The 20,273-nt window shown below is 41.6% G+C and overlaps 1 protein-coding gene across 12 annotated transcripts in view; it reads left to right on the top strand.

Annotated features, from left to right (window-relative positions):
• The window catches only part of CALD1 (caldesmon 1), a 236,193-nt gene that overhangs the window by 198,362 nt on the left and 17,558 nt on the right, over positions 1 to 20,273 (top strand). For 9 of the 12 annotated variants that reach the window (XM_089527696.1, XM_089527698.1, XM_089527695.1 and 6 more), the window contains 4 exons: positions 6,661 to 6,807; positions 9,345 to 10,539; positions 11,207 to 11,290; positions 19,493 to 19,653. In XM_089527696.1, coding sequence (XP_089383822.1) covers positions 6,661 to 6,807; positions 9,345 to 10,539; positions 11,207 to 11,290; positions 19,493 to 19,653 — 1,587 coding nt within the window. The remainder of the gene's footprint in view (positions 1 to 6,660; positions 6,808 to 9,344; positions 10,540 to 11,206; positions 11,291 to 19,492; positions 19,654 to 20,273) is intronic. The other 3 variants (XM_089527699.1, XM_089527697.1, XM_089527702.1) reach the window with 2 other exon arrangements.

The following is a 20,273-nucleotide window of genomic DNA, read 5'->3' as shown; positions in this document are numbered from 1 at the left end:
GTGAATTTTGTACTCATTTGTCAGCATAAACAGTGTAGAGCTTTGAAATAACACATTACAAGTAATGACATTACCTGTAATATGCTGCTTTTTGTGGCGGCAAGTGCACAACAGTGATCCTTTTGTGAAATAACCTAACAGGTAGTGAAATTGTTATTTGAGAGCAGGGGTATCAACTACCATTTCTTATTTAGAAAATGTTGCATATGGAGGGATTTTTTTGGCTTTCCCCCTTCTTTTTAAGGATTTTTGAAAATAAATAGTTAATTAAAATTGACTACTTTAGTAATGTTGTTGTTGTGCACCCTCAAGTTCCCTCTGACTTGTGGGAATCCTAAGGCAAATGTATCACAGTATTTATTTGTTTTTTGCAAGATTTATTTGGAGGGGGTTTGTCATGGTCTTCTTTTGAGGCTGAGAATGGCTTGCCATAGGTCACCTGGTGGGTTTCTATGGCTGAGCAGGGATTTGAACCCTTGTCTCCAACACTCAAACCACTGCACCACATTAGCTCTCTAGTAGTGTCTTAGCAACATAACGTAATACTTCAAACAATAACCAACATGTTTCTTTTTCTTTTTTAAAGTAATGTTGACTTGTTAAACTATTAATATGATGTTTTAAGACCTGGAATAGAGAAACACATATGGAGGAATGCTTGTGAAGAGTGTTGGGATGTGGAATCTCAAAAAATTGAACTAGGCTAGGGGGACCTCTGTAGCTGTGACCCTGGAAAGCTCTCTCCAGGTCTGAGCAGTGTCCTTCAACAGCCAACCATTTTTGCCAGTTTTCAATAGATCACACCCAAAGTATGAGGAATTAACAGTGCTGTGTGGTTTGCTGTTGTTGTTGGCCTCTGTTCTTCCAGCATGGGAGATTTCTAGCCATGAATAAAATAATGCAGGAATAACTTGGTAAAATTTATTCAGAGGGAATTGGCTTTTGGCTTCCTCTGGGTTGAGAGTGTGACTTGCCCAAGGTCACCCAGTGCATGGCCAAATAGGGATTTGAATCTTAGTCTCCAGAGTTGTAGTTCATCGCTCAAACAACTACATCATATTGGCTCTTGTACTTTTGCTACCAATTTCATTTCTATCAGCATCCTGTGATGGAATACTTTGGACTACAGGTCCCATCGGTAACAACCAGCATGGCTAGTCACCAAGGATGATGAGAGCAGTAGTGCAAAGTGTCTGGAGAGGTAGACTTCTATCTGAAGAGCAGTAGTGTAAAGTATCTGAAATGTGCCATGTCAAGAAAGCCTTCACTGCTCATTATTGACCCTGATAGAGGAGAAATACGATTCTGTAAGGCAGTACCTTCTAACCTTCCGAGTTGGTTCATCTTACTGCCATGTCACACATTAAATGGCAACTATGTCTGCTCTGGCTGTAATACTTAAGGCCACATTGTACATAATGTTCTTTGTAGACTCATTATTATTCCAGCTCTCTTTAGTCTGTATGTACTTACTGAGAGATATTCTTACAGTCTCCACATGGATGTGACAGTCAAAGTTGTGCAAACGGTGAAGTGGCCCTTTATACCAAATATGAGCATTTGTTTTATATGCTTGTGTGGCTACCCCCCCCCCCCCTCCGGTAGCTAACTCTTGGTAAAGACATGGCTGCCAATGAAAATGCAGCTGTACAAGTAGTTTCTCTTCCCATTTTGTAAAGGCTTAAAATGGATTTTCCCTTGTCCTCCATCTTACAACATTTCATATGTCCATTGTGGCCACCCCACCAGCCAGGAGTGGGGAAATGATAAAGTGCTGGTATAGACAGTCCTAAAGAGGTTGCTTGATGCCATCCCTTTGAGCACTGGATTGGGGCCACAGCAACTGCACGCTGCGGCCTTAATCCAGCATTTTTCTGGCCCAAAAAGAAGTGGCAAAATGCCATTCCTTTTTGGGGTGGAAAAAAGCTACTCTTTCCCCTGTTGCAGTGACTCCTCTTTGCTCCTGCAGCATGTGGTGTCTGAATGTCACACCGGAGCGCAGCAATAGTTGTGTCTTCTCATGATATGGTCAAAGTACCACAGCCTCAGTTTTGTTATCTTGGTTTCTAGGGAGTGTTGAGGTATGATTTGGTCTAGGGCCCATTTAGCAGTCTGCAGTGCCTGCAGAACTCTTCTCCAGCACCACATCTCAAATGAGTTGATTCTCATTTGATTTTTTTTCACTGTCCAGTTTTTACAATCATATGTAGAAATGGGAAATACGATAGTATATACAACCCTAACTTTAGTATTCATTAATTTATCTTTACATTTCATGATCATGTTTAGTTCCTTGATCAGCCTTTGCAATTTCTTTCTTGACTTTCTTCACTAATCGTTCCAAGTCTTTGCTTTTTTCTGCTATATGATGAGAGCAGTTTAAATATTTGAACGGCTGTCACATTGAGGAGGGAACAAGCTTGTTTTCTGCAGTTCCAGAGAACAGGACCAGGAACAATGGATGCAAGTTGCAGGAAAAGAGATTCCACCTCAACATTAGGAGGAACTTCCTGACAGTAAGGGCTGTTCGACAGTGGAACAAACTCCCTCGGAGTGTAGTGGACTCTCCCTCCTTGGAGGTCTTTAAGCAGAGGCTGGATGGCCATCTGTCGGGATGCTTTGATTGAGATTTCCTGCATGGCAGGGGGTTGGACTGGATCGCCCTTGTGGTCTCTTCCAACCCTACGATTCTATGATTCTAATAATATGGTGTCATCTGTATATCATAAATTGTTGATGTTCCTCCAACTTTCATGCCTCCTGTCATCAAGTCTAATCCTGCTTTACATAGGACATGTTCAGCATACAAATTAAAAATACTGAGTGATAAAATGAAGCCTTACCTGCCCCATTTCCAATTGGAAACCACTTCTTTCTGCATATTCTGTCCTAACAGTGGCCTGAGTACAGGCTACACATTAGGATATACAACCTTTTTGACTCGTGGAGCTCTTATTTATGAGGCGGAGCCCCTAAGAGGCCTACCCTGTCTTACAGGTGAATGGTGTTTAGGAGTGTGTATATAAGAATATATTATTCTTTAATTTCTTTGATTTTTTATTTCTTTCATTTTCCTGGAGTGGCCATGGAGCACCTGGGAAGTGCAGGCGGAGTCCTAAGGGCTCCTTGGAACACAGATTACGAACCCCTGCATTAGGATAATCAAATGTTGTGGTACACCAATTTCTTTAAGAGTGATCCATAGTTTTTCATGATCTATGTAGACAAAGGCCTTGCTATAATCTATAAAACACATGCTGATTTTCTTCTGAAAGTCTTTGTTTGAAAATAGGTTTGAGTAGAGTTAAATATAAATTGTAGTAGATGCTATTGAGCATGAGAAGAGACCAGCGCTTGAAACACATTTTTTTTGCTTTTGAAATCAGCAGGTGTTTATCTCTATGTCTGCTTTGGGCTTTGTTTGCTTTTTGCACTAGATTCTGTTCTTTTTGGAGGAAGGTTCATCAGTCACTTGCTTTCCCCCACTGGTATGTTTTTTCTTCTTCGTGTTTTTGCTTTGAATTCAACTCCCAGCATGGAACTGTCCTCCTGATTTGCCTTTTTCTTTTTTTTCTTCCCCTTTTTCTTTCTTTCTTTTATTTAATGGCAAGTTTTTACCAACTAGCATAAAAGATACAGAAACAGTTGTGGTGGAACATAGAAAAAGCCGCAACAAAAGCTTAAGCTGTGCCAAAGCCAAGTAATACTGCATGAGAGCATGGTTTCTATTCTATCTGTGGCACGTTAGCCAAACCTTACCCAGTGGCCACATTGGCTTTTATGTTTCTTTTGGAACCCATAAAAGTAAAGTGTGAAATCTCTGCTGAATCAGCAGTTCTCCCTTTTGTTTATTCTGTCCTCTTTATGTGCTCCCATCTGCCTCTTCCTCCTAATGGTTTTCATCATAACCTTTCCACATTAGCCAGTGGCATAGTGGTAACTTCTGAAGTGTAGGCAATCATTTTGACAGTTCTCTTAACTGCCCGGGTGGGGGGGGGGGCTGTTTTTGGAGGAAGTACAGAAGGCTGAGCATGTGTTCTACCCCCTCCTCCATTTTGTCCAGAGGCGCTTGAAAGGCCGGGGTGGGCTGTGAGAAAGGGATTCCCTCTAACATCATTGCTAGGGAGATACCAAAGACACAGCAGGGCAGAGCCAGGGATCTCCCCACAGGTTTTCCCGCTTGAAAAAGATGCCCTTGCTGGCTTTGTAGAGAGACGAATTTTGGAGTGCTGAGCCTCTGGGGTGCGAGGAGGAGCCTAGCTGAATTTGGGTCCTGGGGGTGCCTCGTGGGCTGAGTTTCGGGGGGGCTTCCTAATGATATCAGGAGGGGGGCTGATCCCCTCTTGTATAAATAGGTGGTGCTACCCAGTGTTCATTCATAAGACCAGTGCCATTGCTCGGGAAGTAACCCACTCACGCTCTGCATTCTCTCCAGATCGCTGGGATATTTTGGGGGGAAAGGAGAGGGGTTCCTTGGGACTGGTACTGCAGACGTGATATACCAGGAAAGATTCTAGAGCAGATAATTAAACAGAGAGTCTGTGAATATCTAGAAAGCAATGACATAATCACAAAAAGTCAACACGGGTTACAGAGAAAGAAGTCATGCCAGACAAACCTGATCTTTTTTTTTTGATAAAATTACCAACTTGTTAGATGAAGGGAATGCTGTGGATATAGTATATCTTGATTTCAGTAAGGCCTTTGACAAAGTTCCCCATGATATTCTTGCAAACAAGCTTGTAAAATGTGGGCTAGACAAGGCAACTGTTACATGGATTTGTAACTGGTTGACCGACGGAACGCAAAGGGTGCTCAACAATGGCTCCTTTTCATCCTGGAGAGAAGTGACCAGTGGGGTCCCACAAGGCTCTGTCCTCGGGCCAGTTCTATTCAACATCTTTATCATTGACTTGGAGGACAAAATTGGGAGAATAATTATCAAATTTGCAGATGACACCAAATTAGGAGGAGTAGCTAATACTCCAGAGGACAGGATTAAGATTCAAAATGACCTGAACAGACTAGAAAACTGGGCCAAAGCTAACAAAATGAAATTCAACGCGGAGAAATGTAAGGTACTGCACTTAGGGCAGAAAAATGAAAAGCACAGATATAGGAGGGGAGACACCTGGATGAATGAAACTACGTGTGAAAGGGATCTAGGAGTCCAAGTAGACCACAAGTTGAACATGAGTCAACAGTGTGATGTGGCAGCTAACAAGGCCAATGCGATTTTAGGCTGCATCAATAGAAGTATAGTGTCTAGATCCAGGGAAGTAACAGTGCCACTGTATTCTGCTTTGGTCAGGCCCCACCTGGAATATTGTGTCCAGTTCTGGGCACCACAATTAAAAAAGGACATTGAGAAACTGGAGCGTGTCCAAAGGAGGGCGACTAAAATGGTGAAAGGTCTGGAAACTATGCCCTATGAGGAACGACTTGGGGAGCTGGGGATGTTTAGGCTGGAGAAGAGAAGGTTAAGAGGCGATATGATCGCCCTGTTTAAATATTTGAAGGGATGTCATATTGAGGAGGGAGCAAGCTTGTTTTCTGCTGCTCCAGACACTAGGACCCGGAGCAATGAATGCAAGCTGCAGGAAAAGAGATTCCACCTGAACATTAGGAGGAACTTCCTGACAGTAAGGGCTGTTCGACAGTGGAACAAACTCCCTCGAAGTGTAGTGGAATCTCCTTCCTTAGAGGTCTTCAAACAGAGGCTGGATGGCCATCTGTTGGGGATGCTTTGATTGTGATTTTCTGCATGGCAGGGGGTTGGACTGGATGGCCCTTGTGGTCTCTTCCAACTCTACGATTCTATGATTCTATGATTCTATGGTCTCCCTGTGCAGGTGCAAACACATTAATTCACAATAGAAAGCTGGTCGGTCATGTGATTAATTCATTCGTATTGGCAGTGCTTTCTCCTTTGGATGAATGCTATTTTGGTCTTTTGTGTGATGAGGTAGTACGTAACTGCATTCATTTCCGAATTGGCCTCACTTTCTTTTCTTTCCTGATGGAGATACATTCCTCCCTGTGTGAAAAAGTCCCTAAAGACTTTGCACACAACAAGAACTGCTAACAACACTGTTGTTGGGAAAATCAATTTTCCTTCCATTTACTATGGTATTTGCAGAAGGGACAGGAAAGCTTAGGGGTGGTAGACGCTTGCAGATGACTTCTTAATCAGAAGGAGCCAGGGCTTGGGCCCAAATTCAACTTCATCCCTGCCCTGTGTTGAAGGGCATTTTGCACATAAGTGTCAGAAAATGGCTGCACATGGGCACATAAAAGGTTATTGTTAACCTTTATGGCCGAACATCCCTCCCAGAAAACCTCTGGTTCTAGGGACTCTTTGACTCAAGCCTTTGATGTTTTACTGACAAGATGAGCACCCTCTTAGAATGTTAACTTAATTGTTGTCGTTGTTTTGTGCCTTCAAGTCAACTTATGTTGAATATCATGGTGTTCTCTTGGCAAGATTTATTCAGAGGAGGTTTGCCACTGCCTTCCACTTAGGCTGACAAAGTGTGATTTGCTCAGGACTATCCAATGGGCTTCAATGGTTGAGTGTGGATCTCTCCCATTTTGGTAAAAAGACAGGCTATAAATCAAATATATAAATCAAATATACTATTGAATAAATGTTTTTTGCAGATTAGCCTACCAAAGAAATGATGAAGATGAGGAAGAAGCCGCTAGAGAACGACGTAGGCGAGCCCGGCAGGAAAGAATGAGGCACAAGGAAGATGATGACTTAACAGGTCAAGGGACAGAGAAGGCTGAAGTCAATGCACAGAATAAGTAAGTTGCTGTGAAAATGTTTCATTAAATTGTGGTGGATTGTCTCTCCATTGCCTACCAGGTTGCCAGCATTGTTAATTAAGGCAGGAACCTGAACAATTTACTGTTTCTGCAGTTGAACATGGTACTCTGTACTTCCCATTCTACTAAAAAGTTCCAGAAGCTGCTTTAGGGGACAGTTTCCTTGCCAAGAGAATGCACTTGAAGCTGTGTTTATTATAAATTGTTTATTTTCAAATGTGTATGTTGAGCAGATGCAAAGCAAGTAGTCAGCAATTGTTCTCAGTTTCCAGTACTGTAGGAATTGATCCTATCAGCTAGAAATCTCTTACCCTATTTTCTGCACAAATTCCAGACATAAACGCTGTTTCTTGGCTCTGTTTAAAATCTGTTTATCAGTAGTGGGATGAATGTTGTATGAGAACTAGTGTTGTATGCATGTATCTCCAATACATTTTCCTAACAAAGAAACTATTTCTGTAAGTGTCCCCTGGGACATGGGAGAAAGTGAGAGATAGACTCCTAAGCAAAGCAAGAAACTCTGATCCTACTCCAACAAATATGCATTACAGACTGTTGAAAGATAGGTGATACTTTCCCTCCATCAGAACAAGCAGTCTAAAAAGGAACCCATTTTACAGTATCAAAGTTTAGTTTTGCAAAGTTTAACTCTTCCCATGTTTGTCTATTGTTGTTGTCTGCCTTCCAAGTCATTTCCAACTTATGGTGACCCTAAGACAAAGCTAACATTTGTTCAGATGAAGTTTGTCATTGCCTTCCCCTTAGGCTAAGAGCATGTGACTTGCCCAAGGTCACCCAGTGGGTTTCATGTTTGAACAGGGAATCGAACCCTCCAGTTGCAGTCCCACACTCAAGCCATGACACCATGCTGGCACTCGTGTTTGTCTATACCTTCAATCAAATTTGGCTTCTAGTCTGCTTTTGGGCACAGTTCAATATGCTGGTTATGACCTATTAAGTCCTATGTAACTTAGTTCCAGGCTATCTGACAAGACTTCTTCTCCCCTATGAGCCATACTGGGCCCTGAGATCCTTAGGAGGGGCCTTTCTTTCAGTCCCACCACATTCACCACCGGTGTTGCTGGTAGGATGTGAGACAGACATTCTTGGTGGCTGTCCCTAAGCTCTAAAACGCCTTTTCCAGGGAGGCCAGAACGAACCCCTCCTTTGTGTCCTTTCTTTGGCAGGCAAAGACTATTCTTATTTCAACATGCTTTTAGATTGTTTTAAAAGAAAGAGCTTTAGAGGGTGCTATATTGTTTTTATTGAAAATTTTCATTTTTAAAAAACCTTTTTATCCTTTTAATGTCTGTATTTTAAATTGGATTAAACCATTTAAACTATTGTGAGTAGTTACAAGTTGAGTCTCCATTATCTGAAATGCTTGAGACCATGGAGTTTATCACATGGGAGGGAAGCACCCACATCCCGTGAATAAATGAAGATTAAATCCGTGAATATCCCACAAGAGCAGGATTGTTTTCAAATGGCATCACACAACGTCAACATTATCCCAGCATTAAGCCGTGAATAAAGTGGCCAAATCACACTGCTTTTGATTTTCGGGAAAACCCTGACAATAAAAAGCAGCAGGATTTGGCTGCTTTATTCACGGGTTAATGCCGGGATAATGGCAAATCCACACAACATCATCTTAAAACAATCCCGCTCTTGTGGGATATTCACAGATTTAATACCCATTTATTCATGGGATGCGGGCACTTCCCTCCTGTGTGATAAACTCCCATAAGTGTATTGCATTTTGGAATACTTGTATTTACATATACATACATAAAGATATATCTTGGGGATGTTTACACACATCATGCATGCCTTATACACATAATCTGAAGATAATTTTATACAATATTTTAAATTATGTTTGTGTATACTGAACCATCAGAAAGCACCACCCATGGGGGAAAAAATGGTTTTTGGAGTATTTTGGATTTTGGAATTATGGTTAAGGGAGACTCAACTTGTTTTACTAATATTGTGAATTCTATTCTAGTGTTGGCATTTATGTGTTTTAGCTATATTGTACTTGTTTAAAATTGCAAGTCACCTTGAATCCAAATTTTGGAGAAAACATGTAACTATTTAGTCTCTCTCTCTCTCTCTCTCACACACACACACCCCGCCGGATCATGATGATAAAGCTCAGGATTCCTGATTAGTGCAAGTAAATACAAATCTTTGATATTTCCAGTTTGAAAGGGATCAGGGAAGTGGTGATGTAAAAAAAAAACTTGGAAAAAATTCTTTTTTCATGCTGCTTTAGAATTCTGGGAGTTTTAGTCCAAAAAAGTAACATTTCAAAACTCTGGTGAGACTCTGAAGAGCCACATTCAGCCAGAACAGACAAGATTGGGCTAAGTGGACAAACATCCTATATTTTTTCTGTCCCTTTGTTAGGCTCATGCAGGTAGCCTGCTGGATTCCAGAATTGCTTGTTATTTTCATGTAAGCTGTTGTTCAAGCAGGTCTGAGATTCATGCAAATTCTGTGTCTTACAGCATTGGAGACGATGAGATGAAAAGTACTACAACAATTACCACAGTTACAAATACTCAAGGTGATGGGGATGATGATGCTGTTTTCTTGGAGAGGATGGCAAGGAGAGAAGAAAGGCGCCAAAAGCGTCTCCAGGAAGCCTTGGAGCGCCAAAAGGAATTTGACCCAACAATTACTGATGAGAGTCTGTCAGTCACCAGCAGAAAGGTGATGAACAATGTTGAAGAAAATGAAACTCCAGAGAAAGAGGAAAAAGTGGAAACCCACCGGAGACGCTATGAGGTGGAAGAAGCTGAAACCATCACCAAATCATACCAGAGGAATAATTTGAGGGAAGATGAGGGAGACAAGAAGAGAGATGAAGAAGACAAGGAGGAGGCAGAAGATGACAAGCCCAAGGGAAGAACCATAGAAGAGAATCAGGTAGAAGTAACACTAGAAATGAAAATAGTAGACAATGAGGAGGAAGCTGCAGTGTTGGAAGTGAAACATCCTGAGGTAAATGCAGAAGAGGAAAAAGTAGAGAATGACACAACTGTCCTAGAGAGGAGTGGGGAGTCCATAACTATTACAGTAGCGCTAGATCAGAAGAAGGATGAAGAAAATGAGGATGAAGCAGAAAAGCAAAAAATAGAGGACAAAGAGAGGGCTGAGAGAGAGGAAATGGAGCGAGTGAAAGCAGAGGAGGAAAGAAGAGCAGAGGAGGAGAGAGAGAGGCTTGAAGCAGAGGAAAGGGCAGCTGAAGAAAAAGAGAGGCTAGAAGCAGAAGAAAGGGAAAGGATTAAAGCAGAGGAAGAAAGGAAAGCTGTGGAGGAAAAAAAGAGAATTGAAGAGGAGGAGAAAAGAGCTGCCCAGGAGAAAGAGAGGCAGGAAGCTGAGGAACGGGAAAGGATTAGGGCAGCTGAAGAGAAAAAGGCAGCTGAAGAGAAGAAAGCAGCTGAAGAAAGAGAGAGGGCTAAGGAGAAGGAAAAAAAGGAGGCTGAGGAACGAGAGAGGGCTAAGGCAGAAGCTAAGAGGGCAGCTGAAGAAAAGGCTAAGTTAGAAGAGGAAAGGTTAAAAGCTAAACAGAAGGCTGAGGAAAAAAAGTTAGTTGAGGCAAAAGGGAAGAAGGGAGAAGAGAAGAAAATAGAAGACAAGCAGGTAAAAGAGAAGAAAGTACAAGACGAAACCCCCGCACCAGCTTTCCTAAGAAAAAAGGTACAGTAAACATTTTGCACCCAATCAGCATCTGCCTGTGTTTTGTAGCAAATGTAATGCATTTTATGAAATGAACAAACAAAAGTGGATTGGAATTTGCTCACATTTTTCTTTCTACACATTTGCCTACTAAATCTTGCCAAAATGTTACTCCTTTTTGAACTTAAGCTTGCTTCCACCTTGTCTATAACCTGGTCTGTGCATGTCATGTAGTTAAGTTGCTTCCTTTTTGGTTCTTGGATCTTCTCACTGAAACATATGCATGCTTTGTATTCCTCAGTTTTCTTGCTTCCTCTTTCTATGGCTGTAATTTGGCTAAGGGCAATAGCTGAGCACATGTGCAAGGTACCAAGGCACAGCATGGGCTGCAGACAAGCACCCAGCGGACATAAGTGGTGTGACGGCTGAATAAGCATCCATGAGAATTAGCCAGAGCTCTGATGTGATATGTGAGAACATGGGCACAACAAAATATGGAAGGAAAAGTGCAAATGTGCAGGAAGAATGTGGAAGTCACAATGCCACCTGGAGTGAGTTGTGTGCACAGCAGGCGGTGTCACAGATTGAGGGGGTATGTGAGCACAGCTTTGTTGAAGCACCCACACCAAATGTTATATAGGGTGTACTACCAAATTGATGTTTTCATCTTGCAAACATATTGCACAAGGGGGAAGAGAAAGAGGTTAAAGTGGAAGCTAAAAAAGACAAGCTACAAGATGAGAAACTTCGGTCGCCATTCCAAAAAGAGGAGGTAACTATTGCCTTGAGAGTTGTGCATGTCTGGAAGTTGAACCACACTGTCAAATATTCTTAATGATTTCCAAGGAATTACTCAGCAAAAGACACAGGTACAATGTCCTCAGCCTAGTTTGAACCATAAGAACTGGCCCCAAATTGTCACTTCAGTATTGATGGGTTGATTGACTGCACTTTTAAACCACCTGATAACAGACCTTTTGTGGGTGGTGTACAAGGATTATACACACACACACACATAGAGTAGTTCAAGGGAGCTTTTAGTGTTGGGTTTCTAAACTGACACCAACTGTTCTTTCTTTCCTTAATTTCTACCTTCACTTCATCATGACTTTTCTTCCTGAAATGATTGATTTTGTCTGTTGAATATCCCAGAACTTCTTTAGCTCCTTAATCAGAATCTAACTATTGATTTTCCTATTCACAATATAATAAAAATGTGCAGACTTCAGATTCATTTGTCTGCAAAGGAAAGATTTACAAAACATGATGCATTGCATTTCTGCTATAAACACAGGATATGGTGCCATGGTGTTCTACTGTATGGTAAGTAAAGAATATTGGGCCAAAATACTGCTCATGAACTCAAGAACTAGAGGAGTTGTTTTTCACTGTGGGCATGGGAAAAGCCATGTATACCCAGTCCAGTGAAAATCAAACAGGTAAGCATAGTCTGCTTCTGACTAGTTATATATAATTTTGTAGAGAACATGGAAAAATTCCTTTTTTGAACTCCTCCCTAGTTCTGGCAGTTTAGTACAAAAATTAACTTTTCCATGTTCTGATTTTATAGTAAATTCAAGTGCAGTTCATCCACTGAACGTCCATGTTCATCATAAGAATATATAGAAGCTATTATTACAGATGTAAAATGCAGAAAGTTGCTGAAGCTCTGAGTTTTTATTTGTGCTGGTGTTGCAATAATAATAATAATAATAATAATAATAATAATATATTTATTTATTTACAGCCCACCCAATCACAAGGAATCCGGGCGAGTTACAGCAATAAAAACACATAGAAAATACAATACAATACAATACAATAAAGTAAGATAAAACAGAGTGCCATAAGTCACAGTAATTCATAGCTAGGCCTGATGGAGTTGGGCCTCTCTTTTTCACTCCCTCCCAGGCCTGATGATGACAGTTGGCATAGAGGGAGGGCTCTTCTTCTTGAGGCAAGAATTTAATTTTAATTAATTTAAATTTAATTCTTCTCATTAAATTTAAGAGAAGAATTGGTGGACAGAGAGACGTAAGTCACAGTAAATAGGGAGAGGAACTAGGTAGGGAAGGCCTGCCAGAAGAGATCCGTCTTAAGAGCCTTCTTAAAGGCTGTAAGAGTAGAAATGTGGCGGATCTCATTTGGCAGGTCATTCCAAAGGTTCGGAGCAGTAGTGGAGAAGACCCTCTGGGTAACTTGTCTAGATTTTTTCTGCTGAAGTAGATTCTTCCCTGAGGACCTTAGTGTGTGGGACAGACAGAAGGGTGTGTTTCTAAGATCTTACTATGCAGTGATTTTGCCTTTACCTTTTGATCCTATGACCATGTCTTAGAACAGAACTTGGAAACTGTAGTCCAAAATGGTTTGTTTTCTATGCTGTACTTTTTACTCGGACAGTCTCTTGGCCCACTGATTGGCAATGGCTTTCTTGGGACTTGAGAAGATGCCATTCCTGGCCTTGCTGACTGGGGAATTCTGAGAGCTCTAGATCAAAATGAATAAAAATTCCCAAGCTCTAGCTTATTCTGAGTTGGCCCCTTGGTCCATGGATTGGTGGCACCTTTCCAGAGGCTTAGGAAGATGTATTTCCTATCTGTTCTCACAGAGATCCTTTTAATAGATTATTCCGTGCACTGGGAAACGGGATCGTAGGTGACTAGATGAAGTCATGGAGATGGTTTCAGCTATTATCCCTGGTATTTTATACATCATCTGTCAGATAACACTAATAAAGAGTACTGGCCATAGCCAGCACAGTGGATGGGGCAGGTATGGTCCATTTCCAAATGCTGGTGTTGACTTAAATGAATTTAGAATCCAAATCAGTAGAATGTCATTTTCTCTGAATCTGAGGTTCTTGACATGTAAAGTATATCCTCCATCACTGAGGCTGCAACTGCACTACAGAATTAATGCAGTTTAACACCACTTTAACTGTCATGACTCAGTGCTGTGGAATCCTGGGATTTGTAGTTTTGTGAGATAGCCTTCTCTGTCAGAGAGCTTTGGTGCCACAACAAACTACAAACCTCAGATTCTATAGGGTGGGGCCATGGCAGTTAAAGCGGTGTCAAACTGCACTAGTTCTGCCATGGGTCAGCACCCTGAGTCCATCACCCTACTACCACAAAATTGTCTGGATTGTTTAAGATGTGAATCTTCTAACATTCCTTCAGAAACAGCTGTATTCTAGTCAATGACTATCCTTAAATAAGAAAGGGACTACATCCCATTGTTAGTAATTAAGAGTTTGTGCTTGGCTGCTGGTGTGTCTTCTGGGGAAAAGAGCAAACCAGTGAATGCAGGATAAAATTTCAGTGCATGTACTGGCTCTCGCTGTTCTGTGTTCAGTTCAGTCCTAGAATTTGCTTCATTCTCTAGACTACCTTAAGATTCTGGGTGTGCAGCACTGGCCTGCAAAGTTCGTACTAAAGCAAGCTTTCTCATGACATGACATTTGTGGTATTTCCTGCTTCCACTTTGGCTAGACATGCTGTGTGGAAAGCAGGGTTATTTTCTTCGTTTTTTTCCCCCCACTTTCAGAGGGCCCCCTCCTCCCACCTTGTAAAATGCATTTATGTTTACAAGAAGATAAGCTGTTAGTCTAAAATATCTCAGTCCCACAACTGTCCTTGCAGTATTTTAGCTCTAAATCTAGATTTTAGATTCAGGAGATTTGAAAAGACCAGGTTTAAAATATTGTTTGTTAAGCATTTCTTTTAGGCAGGACTTTCAGTATTCTGATTAAGATGCTGTTTGTTGATTAAACCACTACATTTCAACCAATTATTAATGAACTGCTGTTTATTTCTCACATTGAAAATATGTGGATTTAGCTCCCTCCCTTACTGATTATTGATGGATCAAGAAAGCAGTAGAAGATGGGTGGGGGAGTGATGCTTAACACTTTTCCTTCTCATCATTTTTTAACCATTAGTACTCTCCTCAGACTGTTTTCTTGGCAATGTGGGAAAGAGAAGGAAAATGACAAGGTAGACTCAGTGGCACTAGGAAGTCAGTGTGTACCAGAGAGTATTGGACTGGGACTTGGGGATTCCAGTTCTATATCCACCTAAGACAGGGAAGTCAATGGATGAGCCTAATCTACCTTTCAGTGTGGTTAAAAGGATGAAGTGAGAAGGAGGAGAGATAGATATGTTGCATTGGGTTCACTGGAGGAAAGATAAGCATATGAATGTAAATAGACTGTGGCACCACTTCTTTAATACTGCCTTTAAAAGACCAATCCTCATCAGATTAAAAAGCTTGACAGCAAAAAATATTTTACCTGCCACTGAATGGAGAGCAGGGATGGGGCCATCCTGGCCTCTCTAGAGAAGGAGTTCCAGAGCCTAGGAGAAGCCACTGAGAACTAAGGCCCTTTCCTTGTCCCCACTAGACAAGCCAGAAAAGGTGGTGGGACAGATAGAAGGGCCTCTGGATGATATCAGCACCCTAGTGGGCTCATAAAAGGGAGAAATGGTCCTTCAAATCTGGACCCAGGATTTTATAGATCAAAACCAGCACTTTGAATTGTACCTGGAAACAGACTGGTAGCTCACAAAGCTGTTTCAACAAAGGAGTTCTATTCTCCCTATAACAAGTTCTGGTAAGCAGTCAGGCAACAACATTTATGTTTTTTTCAGAAGACGCCTTATCACAGCCTCCTTCACATGTGTTGGGACCCTGCTTTCTTGTAAAGAGGCATTAATCATTGCCCTTACTCGCTCAGCTAGCCCTCTTCTGTCCTATTCCATTAACCAAGAAAGGCAAGGGTCTAGTACACATGTGGTGGCTCTTTCTTCTCTTCAGTGGTGTTTGTGGGAAGATCTAGTCTGCCAATCTGTTCACTGAAAGTGAATTTTTTAACAGTGTGGATTGAGTAAAGAATGACACAGGTGTTGAGCCTCTCCATACAGTGCTATGGTGCCTACCATGGTGAAGGCCTTTTCCTAAAGGGTCCTCACACCCACTATTTAGGGAAGTAAAATAGGAATTCTGTCCTAGATAGCTCTAGTCGACCCCGTCCTGAATTACAGCAGAGAATCCTAAATCCTATGCCACAAAAAGGAGGCACAAAAGACTGCAGCAACTATAGGACCATAACACTCATGTCCCACACAAGCAAAATTATGCTCAAACTTCTGCAACATAGACTCCAATCATACATGGAGAGATAAATCCCAGAGGTCCAAGCAGGGTTCAGGAAAGGAAGAGGCACTAGGGGCCACATTGCAAACATACGATGGCTGATGGAGCGCACCAGGGAATTCCAAAAGAAAATCAGCATGTGATTTGTAGACTATACCAAAGTCTTTGACTGAACGTGTATGGAATGCACTTAAAGACATGAGAGTGCCAACACATCTGATAGTCCTGATGAGGAATTTGTACTCAAGACAAGAGACTACTGTCAGAACAGAACACGGAGAAGCAAAATAATCCCCAATTGGCAAAGGGATCTGACAAGGAAGGTGGAGGGAACTAGAAAGAGAGGAAGCCATATGCTAGATGGATGGACTCTATTAAGGAGGTCACAGGTATGAGTTGGCAGGAACTGATCAGTGCAGTAGAGGAGAGGGAGTCTTGGCGATGTCTCATCCATACACTTGCCATTATTTGAGATCAACTTGAGGGTGGTTAACAACAACAAATGCCAAACTACAAATCTTGGGATTTGCTGGGATGAAACTGTAACGTTTAATCTGATATCAGACTGCTATAATTATATAGTGCCAATAAAATGAAACAGAACAACAACAAAACAGGTTTACATCTTGTTAGGAATTTGCATCATTGTAAACCAAGTTACAGTCATGTAAAATTGAATTGTGCTGTTGTGCAACAGAGAGTGCAGCCAGCAACAATCCCAATGGCAACATGTCTCATTGCACAATGGGAGCCCCAGTTGTGCGATGGGAAATCTTGCATGGTGCCCTGTTATAGATAGTTTCAGTCCACTAGCATGGTTGTGTATTGTGTCAGTAACATAGCTCTGTCATGATAAAGTTGTGCATCATAGCCTCTGGTGCAAGATCTTGGCCCCTGATTCTTATTTTAAAGCCCTGACAGCTGTGGACATGATTCATACATCCTCCAGCATGCATTTTGTTCAAGATTGGATAGCCTGGTCTGAGGTGTAGTGTGTAGACACATAAGAGAGAATTATCTTGATCATCTTGCCACAGCTATGGCTGTGACACCACTTTAGCTGCCATGACTCAAAGCTCTGGTAACTGTAGTTTTGGGAGACATTTAGCCTTCTCTGTCAGAGAGCTTTGGTGACCCACCAAACTACAGTCCCCACAATTCCATCGCATTGAGCCATGGCAGTTAAAGTGGTGTCAAACTGCAGTATTTCTGCAGTGCAGACACAGTCTATGTGAAACATAAACAATCCTGACTCAGTACAAATTTTCCCTATTTAGATAAAATCCTGCTTTTAGGCCCAATACTATGTCAATGCTTCCTCAGTGGTATTGAGGACTTCAGATCTTGCATTTATTTTTAGGACCAGCCACTTTGCTCTTCACTGATTTTCTAAACTGACTATTTATTTTTTGTAATATTTTCATCATATTTATATTACCTGCCTTGAACATCAAAATCAGGTGAAACCTAGAGTATTGTTTTCCCCTAATTAAGTAAATGAAGAACGAATGTCAGTGCCAGTGATATACCTTCTCACCCGTGGAAGGGCTGTGCAGTATATAAGGATCAGAGCTTGGAAAGAAAAATACCCTTTTGGACTTCTGTTCCCAGAACTACCCAGCCAATGTGTTACTGACTGCATTTTGTTTTGTTTTTCTGCCCTGTAATTAGGATGAACATGAATAGACCATGAGTGGCCTCAAGACATATTCCAGAGGAAATCTTTTTAATAAGCTGTAGAGCAACTTTTTAAAATATTAGTAGTAAAAGCAGTACATGCTGTTGGGTTATATCCACAATCTTAGAAGAGCCCCATATTACACCTTATAGAATTCATTGGCTCTTCTGTATGCATGACTAAGATTGATGCAACCCTTTGAGTATGATGGCAAGGATTCAGTTTATTTGGGGGGAAGAACATTTGTGTTTTTTCCTCAGTTCTATTTTGAATTTGTTTTTTTGGCTGCGGCTTCAATTGATGTTCTTCATGGGAGTAATTTCTCCTACAGACCAAAAGAAATTTTTTAACGCTGTATTCTGTGCAGTTCCAATTAGTATCCAGGCATGACTTACCCTGTCAGAGGGTCACTGCTGTTGGGATCAGATGTAAATTATGCTAATCCTAAAGTTTTGAAAAAGTTTCTTGGGGACTGGAAAGTAAAGACAAATGTGCAAAGATGTTGCAACTGAGCTGAAATGTGCCAGACCAAAATTTGTAAGGAAAGAGGAATTCTGACCCACCCAGCTTGTCTTTGCAACTGGAGATAATCTCAGCAACAGTTGTAGTTAAATGCTTTCACAATACATGTGTAGATAACAGTTGAGTAATATCTGTTTTGGCTACTTTGAGAAATACAATTCCCATTTTCCTGAACCCAAAATATTTATTACCTCCCTGTTCCCTAGGCAGCAAAAATGTGGATCATAGTGGCAGGAGCATGGCCAGTTTGGGGCATGAAGAGTGTGTGGCCACTCCATGTGCCAAGAGCAACAAATGACACAGGCAGTGATAGCCTAGCAGCTTCCATGTTAGCGAGGCAGTGGATCTTTTCTGGGTTTTGGTCTCAACTGTAAAGGATATATCCAGGGAGCTGAACCTTGTTTTCAAAATGGTTTTTGACACCTTGGAGAGCTTGAAATTATTACTAAAACCTGGAGTAGATCCACTGCTTTGTTGACATGGGAACATCAGCCACGCACATGGGTGGGAAGTTCTACCAAGTTATGAGTCAAAATGTTCTCCCAACTTTCCAAGGTGCAGAGTTGGGGGAAAGTGGCATTTAAGGACTTGAGAGAGAAAGTGAAAAGAGGGAGACACTAGAATGAGACATGCGGTGAGGCTATAGTCAGCCATTTTGTTCTTATGCCTGATCTTAAACCACATTAGCCAATGCTTCCTTCCTGAATCCTGGTGTGTCGGGGGCGGGGGGGGGGGGCGGGAGAGAAGGTGTTGCCTTCCAGCTGTTGTTGGGCACCAACTTCCATTAGTCTGGGCCAACATGACTAATGGTCTGGTATGGTAGATGTGGTCCAGCAACAACTGGAAGGCCGCAAGTTTCTTGCCTCTGCATTTTGGGCTATCTCTCCCAGATTCCCCCAGGGATCACACTCCCTGTTTTTCCAAGTAGCATTCTCAGAAAGTAACTTTTCAATGTTCTATAGAATACAGTACTAAGAAAAAAAGGGAGTCTTAACAACCACTGGGGTGTTTGCAGTCAGTACAGTTTCACAAAAAACAGCACATGTGGTAGCCAGGAATTTGAGATAAAAGGGTGTTTTTGTGAAGCTTCCTCCTTAATTCCCCTCCCCATTTAACCCCCCAAAGTGTAAAGCACTTTTGGCTCAAGCATAAGTGTACAGAACAGCAGGATGATCCATGATGCCCAATGGGTGGCCTGGGTTTTTGCCAATTTTTCCAGCTCTATAGACTTGTGACAAATCCACTCACAGGTGTCTTGGGAGAGAAGTAGGTTTCCACATGTACTGTGCTACACATTACACTAGCCCTGCTTTGTAATCTGGATTTGTGTCCTACTTGCTGAAGAGGTGAACTCTCAGATCAAGATGGCCTTGGTAACTGTGTAAGCAGTGTAATCCTATGAGTGCACATAAAGTCCTCCAAACCCCACTGTATTACCATGATCCAGAAGGAAGGTACAAGATAGAAGGGGTTACTGTTGCCTTTCCTTGTGGGCTGTAATATATTTGTAGAATTGTAGAACATTGTTTGTCATTGGTGGCCTTCTGACCACAAAAGATGAAGTATTTGGGTGTAACTTGCTCCTTTTTTTTTTTTTTTTTTTTTGCAATACCTCCCTAGCAGATAAAAGACAGTAAGATCAACAGAGACAAAGCTCCCAAGGAGGAGACTAAACCTGCCTGGGATCGCAAGAAGGGAATTCCTGACTCAAAGCCACAAAATGGGGAACGTTTCCCAGAACTTCCTGCTCACAAACTTAAGCATACAGAGAATGCTTTTAGGTAAGATATATATACAGTCACGGTAGAGTGTTTATATTTTGCCTTGATCTTTCCTTTTATGGGTCTCAGTCGCAGCAGGATGGACTGTGCCATAGGGAAGACCAAGGATAGTTTTTTTACATGAAAGATTTAATGTGTTCCTTGCTTCAGTCAGTCTACAATATGAGCATAAAACATATGTGGGCTGGAATTCTTATTCTCATTACAAGTGCTTCCCTTAAGATGCTTTCTCTCAGAGCTTGGAGAAGTTAATTTCTTGGACTAAGACTCCCCAAATCCCCCATCATTTCTGAGCTCTGCTCTTCTCCAATCCATTTACAACCACCACATAATTTCTGTACATGGTACATTGAATGCTCAAAGGTGTCCTACTTGAAACAAGGCCAGAGCTCAACCCTGGAAAATTTAATCTTGCTTGCTTTCCACTGTGTTGCGCTGGAAACATTTGCTCAGCTCAGTGAGGTTAGCATGGGCTCCTTCTAGGTCCAACATTCATTATTTAGAAAATGACAGTCAAAATCTTAAATTAGTTATAAATGCTCCACTTTAGTGCAGGAAAACACCTGTAAGAACTGAATGTTAGCAGGGTTGTGATTGATGCCTCCTTAACCATTAGCTCC

The sequence above is a fragment of the Sceloporus occidentalis genome, unplaced genomic scaffold, assembly GCF_023333645.1.
Source record: "Sceloporus occidentalis isolate IW3139 unplaced genomic scaffold, rSceOcc1.0.p SCAF_5, whole genome shotgun sequence".
In the NCBI taxonomy this organism is placed as follows: domain Eukaryota; kingdom Metazoa; phylum Chordata; class Lepidosauria; order Squamata; family Phrynosomatidae; genus Sceloporus; species Sceloporus occidentalis.
Note: the sequence above shows the minus strand (reverse complement) of the source record. Positions and strands in the feature narration are given on the sequence as shown.